The sequence below is a fragment of the Chaetura pelagica genome, unplaced genomic scaffold (genome assembly GCF_000747805.2).
Source record: "Chaetura pelagica isolate M959 unplaced genomic scaffold, ChaPel_1.0 scaffold1445, whole genome shotgun sequence".
Taxonomy (NCBI): Eukaryota; Metazoa; Chordata; class Aves; order Apodiformes; family Apodidae; genus Chaetura; species Chaetura pelagica.
In genome coordinates this window covers 362,460-369,758 of record NW_009953199.1, presented here as the reverse complement: position 1 = coordinate 369,758, position 7,299 = coordinate 362,460, and the positions used below count along the sequence as shown (strand labels likewise).

General features: G+C 41.0%; 1 protein-coding gene across 1 annotated transcript in view; it reads right to left on the bottom strand.

Annotated features, from left to right (window-relative positions):
• The window catches only part of LOC104388509 (protein argonaute-3), a 17,430-nt gene extending 10,810 nt beyond the window's left edge, over positions 1-6,620 (bottom strand). The window contains exons 1-4 of the mRNA XM_009997382.1: positions 6,472-6,620; positions 3,388-3,508; positions 2,670-2,878; positions 1,397-1,533 (exon numbers count right to left, since the gene is read on the bottom strand). Coding sequence (XP_009995684.1) covers positions 1,397-1,533; positions 2,670-2,878; positions 3,388-3,508; positions 6,472-6,617 — 613 coding nt within the window. The 5' untranslated portion in view covers positions 6,618-6,620. The remainder of the gene's footprint in view (positions 1-1,396; positions 1,534-2,669; positions 2,879-3,387; positions 3,509-6,471) is intronic.
• Positions 6,621-7,299: the final 679 nt, after the last annotated feature.

Genomic DNA, 7,299 nt, shown 5'->3' with positions numbered 1-7,299 from the left:
ACCACAAGAGTTCATGCTGAGCCTTCCAATGCTGCTAAGAAAAACCTGCTTCACAGAAAGTCACAGCACAGTACACCATCAACTGGTCTCAATGCTTTTGCCCTACCCAAATTATAACTACCTTAGAACCTAGCATGCAGATACTAGTACTGGCAATTTCTCAGACAGGGAAGATTTTTATACTCATTTTTCAAACAACAGCTACAGCACAGATGCTGCCTGAAAGGCAACTTTATAAGAACAAACCCATCTGAAGTCACATGAGTATCATCCACAATTCAGGTAATCCAGAACACACAAATTTTCATTGCACAAGCTCAGCATCAGCTGCAACATCTTCTTAAGCTCCAAGACAGATGCTAAGCACAACCTGACTTAGAATTATTAACCTAGTGCAAAGAGGACAATTTACCATGGTTTTATAAAGCACTTCAAACAGACAGTGAGAACGTAACATGGATCAGAGAAAATTTTCAGCAGCACCTGCATCTCCAACACTGGCATTTTTCAATAAGGGGTTGACAACTAAATAGACCTGAAGTGCCACAGAACGAGGGAGCCTGACGCACAGGTTGATCTCGGTTGATCTCGGATGCGCCCATCTGGGAGTTAATCAAGTGGTGCAAGGCAGGTCTGACTTTGCATAAGAAAGCCCATCTCAATTAGCGCTATTCATGAAAGTGTTTGTGATTTTAGAGCTTTCTTGGAAGTGTTGAACACCACCTACTCCAGACAGCTGAATCCATCTCACTGCCTATGTTACCATGGATGTACCAGGACAGAAATTCCATAGCAAAACAAGCTATGCTGGGCTTTTCCTTCCTATATAGGATTGGTTTTAATATGGCAGGTAAATTTCTGCCCAAACACTGATACAACTAATGCAGAAGACTAGGATTTCTAGGTAACTTTTGCCAAATAGGTCTGGTCTGAACAGGCTGAACAGGAAGGCAGTGCATGCTGACACACACCTCATTGTTACCATCTCACTTCTGTTATCATCAGACCTTCTGCATTGGGCTGACTTGACAGTCAGTGCTGTGTTTCATAGGGATATTACACGAGGCAATTAATAAATCTTCAAACTCAGCAGTGAGAAAAGTATTTTCCAGGTGAAATCCCCTTGTCCATAACACAATCTGGGTTTGACGGTTTTCTCATTCGGAGAAAACATACCCCAAGCTACTTCAACTCTTTATGATTTGCAATATGAATTAAAACATGAGTGCACAAGATGGCTCCTGGTTACTGAATCCCTCTGCACAAACAGCACCTAAAGTTATGGTCACACAGAAAGATGGTACCACAAACTCAAGCAGGTGACAACAAAAGGAAAGAATGGAAACGTCACTTTTATTCTTATTACCTTTATTCTTAACCCTGAATCCCAACTTACCATCAATATTGAGCATCATCTTCCACATGGCAGGCCGAACAGACTGATGGAATCCAAACCAGACCTCCCTACCCCCCCCCAAGGGGTGATCATAGCCTTCTGGAGCTGAGAAAAAGGAGCGGCCCACAGGGGTATACCTGGTGAGACAGACACACACACCTTCATGCTCTTGCTTTCCAAAAACTCCGTAACTCACAGCATTATTATGTTTTCAATTTTGTGCACCAGGAATCGCTGCCTAGAAACAAATGTAAACAAAACACTGAATGCTGCCATTCCCACTGCACGTTTTTAAATTTAGACAAAACATGTACTAGTTTTAGCAATGCACAACCACTTTGTTTTCACAACAAATCAAGAACTAAGTTATCTTACCCTTTCTGATCTTCGTCTTCAAAAACCTATAGTCTCTGTCACAGCAGACTCTGTACAACAGCACTGCATACACTGCACTGACCCTTAAATACCATTTTGCATGTTTTACTAGTGAGCATTTGAATCCCATGTACACTGAGAGAAGGAGTAACTATGGTGGAAACAAAGAATCAGGGAAATTCCTCTCTGGCTGAAGGCAGCTGCTCGGGAACCTCCACACCTCTTCACATCTGTAATGGACAGACCTTAGCACAGATGTTACCATCTTTCCTGTTTCCTTAGGATCCAGGGTAGCTGAGCAACACAAGTCATTTTTTTTGTGTGAGATACACCCAATGCAAACCAGCAGTGCAAAGCCAGCTGGCTGTCCAGAGCCATCAAGCAAACTTAAAAAGTAACTTTAATTGACCAAATAAGGCAGAATTAATTTGGCCTTCTCTAACATTTCAGGGTTCTGAGACAGAGTAACAGACTTTGCTAGGCAAGGTCTCTAGTCCCAACTGTGTATTTAAAACACAAGAAGCACACACCATTAATGGGTCTACCAATGAATTATGACTCATGCTTCCAGACAGTCACCACCATCAAGTGTGAGATGCTCAGCTCAACTTGAGCAGGAGACATGAAAGCAGAGTTGCAGCATGCTGTGATCTCCCAGCAGTTCAGTTAAGGCCTGTAAGTTTCTCCTGTTCTTGATCTTTTCAAATACACCACCTGCTCTGGAGTTTAAAAGTCTACAGAAACACAGTTAGCTCCAGTCTCCCCAGTTCAGCTACCCAGCTGCTCTGCAAAAGGGGAAGGATCAGTTTTTCTTTTCACCTGTGGACAAACAGGGATGAAGGTCTCCCAGTGGGGATACTTCAGGTTAAGACAGACTGCAGGAAGACAGTGAACCTACTTCATGGAGGGGAGGTGTCGTAGCACCACATCGACAGCATGAACAGGGTTAGTGCTGATAGGTTTGTCTAGTTCCAGAGGCTCAGGCAAGGTTCTTCCTGTCAAAACTTCATGCAGCAAGTGCCAGCTCACCCGAGAAACAAACTTTATTGACACTTTGAAGGGACGATCTTTTCCACCTTCTCCTGGTAATGTCACATCCAAATCCACCTGGGTAGGAAAGGAAAAAAAAGCAGCTGAGGGGTTTAATCTGGTAGCCTTGAGTTTCCACTCCTTCCCATAACCAGGCCAGAGACTCAAGAACTCAGCTATTTAGGACACAACACATTTGATAAAAATACATTATTAAATGCACAAAATAAAGAGAACTGGGTCCTCACTAAGCAGAAGAGGATCATGTAACATTTCCTCTTGAGTTATAAAATGCTTCGTTCCAGAGAAAGCATGGTTAGATTTTTTTAATAGCACCTCACTGTAAGGTAATGTCTTACAGGCTGGTATTTAACAGATTTTGTAGAAAAAGGCTACTGAATCCTAGTGGAGATTCTGGTGCACCTGTTACATGTACATTTACAGACATTGGAATTTGCAGAAAACACTAACAGGATCCCATCCCAATATAGATACTGTATGAACTTTCAGCAATATTAGAAGTTGCATTTGTTTCTTTTTCTTTCCCAAGAAGCTGTTACAAATACCATTTTTTCTGCAGTTCTTACCCCAGTAGTGGCCACGGGAAGCGGATTGGCTGTATAGAGGCTTCTTTTCCCATCATAAACTGGTCTACGGTCCCCAAATATTGTCACTTTAAAATGCTGCACCATTGAATCCACCACCTCCCTAGAAAAGTTGATATTTACATTGAAGATGTTTCCAAAGAAGTATCAGCCTGGAACAGGCTCCCACATACCCTGTGTTTTGCTGAAGTAGTTTCAACAAACGTATTATTCAAGTGAATTTCAGACCTCCCACTGACACTACAAAAAGGTGCTTCACATACTTCAACTGAAATAACAGATAAACACTACAGAATAAAATCAGAATCAATCCAAATGCTCAAACACTGGAAAATATTGGTACAGAAAGTTCCAGAAATGACTGAGACCTTTGTATAACCTTTACTACACAAAGCAAGGACACTGAACTTAGAGGAAACCCACAAGCTGGTATGAAAAACTAGTACCAGCTCACAACCCAGAGCTCTGTTAGCTCATGGAAGCTGCTCTTCCATGGACATGAGTTTTGAATTCTGCCTACATTGTATATAGGAATCAGGTATGCTAATCAAAAAGTCTTAGCTTGAAGTCCTCAATAATTTGAGTTTTTTATAACAAAATCAAGTAAAAGCCTGATCAAAGTTGCACACAATTACACATTTTCTTAACTTTATTACAAGTTGATGACAATTTAAAAAAATAGTCACCTGTTATAAGCACTAAAATCATACTTGAAAAAACACCATAAAATTTTCACCTTATATACAAAAGGGCTTATTGATACAAGTAGTGTAAGTATCAATTCCATAGAGTTTTTTGCAATATCCCCAACTGAAATATGTCTTCAGGCTCTGAATTCTTTGGGGATTCTTTGTGTTTCAGTGGCACAAAAGCTGTATCTTACCTGATACATCATCATTCCTTTATTTTACAAAAATTAAACACTTTTCTTCTTAAGCACATGCAAACGAGCATCCTTGCAAAGCAGGCAGCTCATGAGTTCACCATTTCCTGACCAGGCAATATTAACCTAAAGTACTTCAGGAAGATGATAAACATTAACTTCCTCTTCAGGCAAGATCAGTAGCAGCACTTTCACCTCTCCCTTGGGGAAACGGAAGAGAAATTCTCCATTTCGCAGTTCTTTGTTAGTAAACTCTCAGACCCCAAACCTCTTCACTGACTAAAAGCACATCCGTGTACTTGAGCAAGTTCAAAATACCTACTCAGCACTCAGCAGTGCTCCTGCACGAGCCCATCCTCTTGGAGATCCCCTCTGCACGGGTACCCTGCTCCCTTCCAACACTGTGCGTGGGTAAGCATGCAAAAACCCCATTTCCACAAGTGCCAGGTTGTTGCCACATCACTTGGGACACAAGAAGGGCAGGAAAGTTATGAGAAAGCTTTAGGGACAAGGCAAGAGGGTCTGTACAACACAGCTCCATGCTGGAGCTGGCTGCCACAGCCCTGCTGCTCACCTCACCCCTGCAGCACGTGCCACACCTGGGAAACTGAACACACTCGAGGTCCCTACAGCCAAAGGACAACCAAGGTGCAGGGGAATTTAAAAACCAAACCAGCACATATTCAGGAACCACCCCCATTTATCCCAAATACAAGCGTGCAGACAGGGTGTTAAGTCAGAAACTATTTCAGAAGAGCTGAGTCTGTGTAAATCCACCAGCTTCTTAGCAAGAATTGTCACAGCATGCAAGAGAGAGAAAAACACATTTCTAAGGGAAATTCTTCAAAGCAGGTATTTCAGTACACTAAGTTCAATTTAGCCTAATGAAAGCCATTCTTCTCTGCATAATCCACAGCACGCTAGTCAAATTTATTTATTCAGCATAATATATCCTTTTATTGGGCTCATTTATACAAGCTCATGCAGTTTTTAACGTAACATCTGCCACATTTTTTACACACATGAAAGCTGGTAAAGCAGTAGTATTTTTAAATAACCAATTTCACAGTTTCCTACTTTGAAAGGTACAATATGCGTGTGAGATTTACCCTCAACTTTCAGATTTTAAACTGCAGCTTATATTAGGACTCATAATTTACATACTCTATTTGCTGTCAAATTTGAAAACAAATTTAGTCTTTGATTTGAAAATATTTGACTATTAAAGCAACTTGTTTGGTTTGCTGCCTGTGTTCAATTAGTCTTCTCCCTTTATCTTGACAAAAACCAGACAATGCTTTTACCAGTTGGTAACACAGAAAGGAAAAGCAAAACAGTGTCTGTGCTGGCAGAGCAGAATGTTGACAACCTCTGGACAAAGTTACACAGCATCTGAACTACACCTATACTACATCAACTAAATTTATGAATGAGAAACCTCAAAAAGCACTTAAAATTAACTCCAGTCTATAAAAAGCACTTCTGGAGAACAACCAGCCCTCACACGACCTGACCAAAGTCAAAAGCAGCAGCTAAGATACTCAGACTCACAAAAGGTATAAGAAGTTGTCTCTGTTGCAGAGACTCTTCAGGAAACTGTTACTGTTCAGGTAAGCAAATATTGATCATTTCACACAGAGTTATTTTACAAACTCAAACCAAATGCTTTTGCCTCTCTCCACATCAACTGAAGACATAGCTTTTATCTGAAGCATAACCAAATAAAACAAGCTGTGACAAACACCCTTTTTGGTTTTGGAAGCACACTTGGAATTGTCCTACAAACAGGACCATGAAAGGGATTTTTTTTCTTCTTTTAAATAAAATATAGTTGCTATTTAAAAGCAACTTATTTCAAATTTTCCATTTACAAGCATTTGTAGTTTCTCCCACTGTTATGGAAAGAACTAACAATACAGAATCACAAACAGCCCTACCTAATCCAAGTGCTATGGCCACCAAGGGCTGACCCACTTCACAGCATCAGGGCACAGCCAGGCTGAAGAGCCTCTGTACCCACCTCACAGATGGTTTTGAGAACTTGCCCACAGGTCTCCATAACATAATATTTTTAAGTACACAGATTTTATGTCCATAGAGACTATATTTACTTCAGTAGGTCTCTCTGTTGCTTAAAAATGTCAGTATTGGTATAATTTACAAGACAAATTTCACCTTCTTACCTGTTCACCCTCCGAGGACACTTATCTGGTTTGATATCCACCTCATAGAGGTAGACATCAATCTTTGGGATTTCAACTTGGAAGCAGTTGGCCAGCAGTTTAATGGGTTTGCCCATGGTGCCATAGCCAGGACGTCTGGGCACCATGAGCAGGGGCTGTGCCCCGACGGGTCCTGCCGAAGAAAGAAATGTCACAGGTTAGGAGCTGAGCACAACAGACCAGCTGTGCTGCAAAGGTACCTGCTGTACTTCAGCAGCTTAAAAACTATGCAAGGCTTCTTGCAGTTGCAGGTACACATACTTGTCTCCCACTGAGACTTCTTAATGCACTCCTTTTTTCAGTCCTAGGCAATTCCCTGATCCCTGTATATTAGAGATTAATACTCACAGCTGCTCAGAGAAACAACCAACAACTGCAGTAAAAGCTGGGTATTTTGAAAGTCAACTAAAAGCATCTGTCTAGTAATGTAAGTAACAGTCTGTTACAGCCTCACCTGGCTGAATCTTTAATTTAGTTTGCATCATTTAAGTGAGAACCCTCAAGTTCAAGACCTGGGTGACTCATGCCTCACAGAACCACATACAGTAGTAAACACAGGCAACTTTCAAGAATTTCTACTGGTATTTCCACTTTAAATTATCTCTATCCAGTCAAGAAACAACAACAAAACCAACAAGCTTTGTAGCCTGAGTTTTAAAAAATTACTCATGGTACAAATGTCATGATTTACAGAGTATTTGATTAAGTTAGTTAGAAGTTCTCCCCCGACTCCTACACAGTGACGCAGACCACAATTCCAGCCCACTCATTTTCAGAGAAAAGATAAAA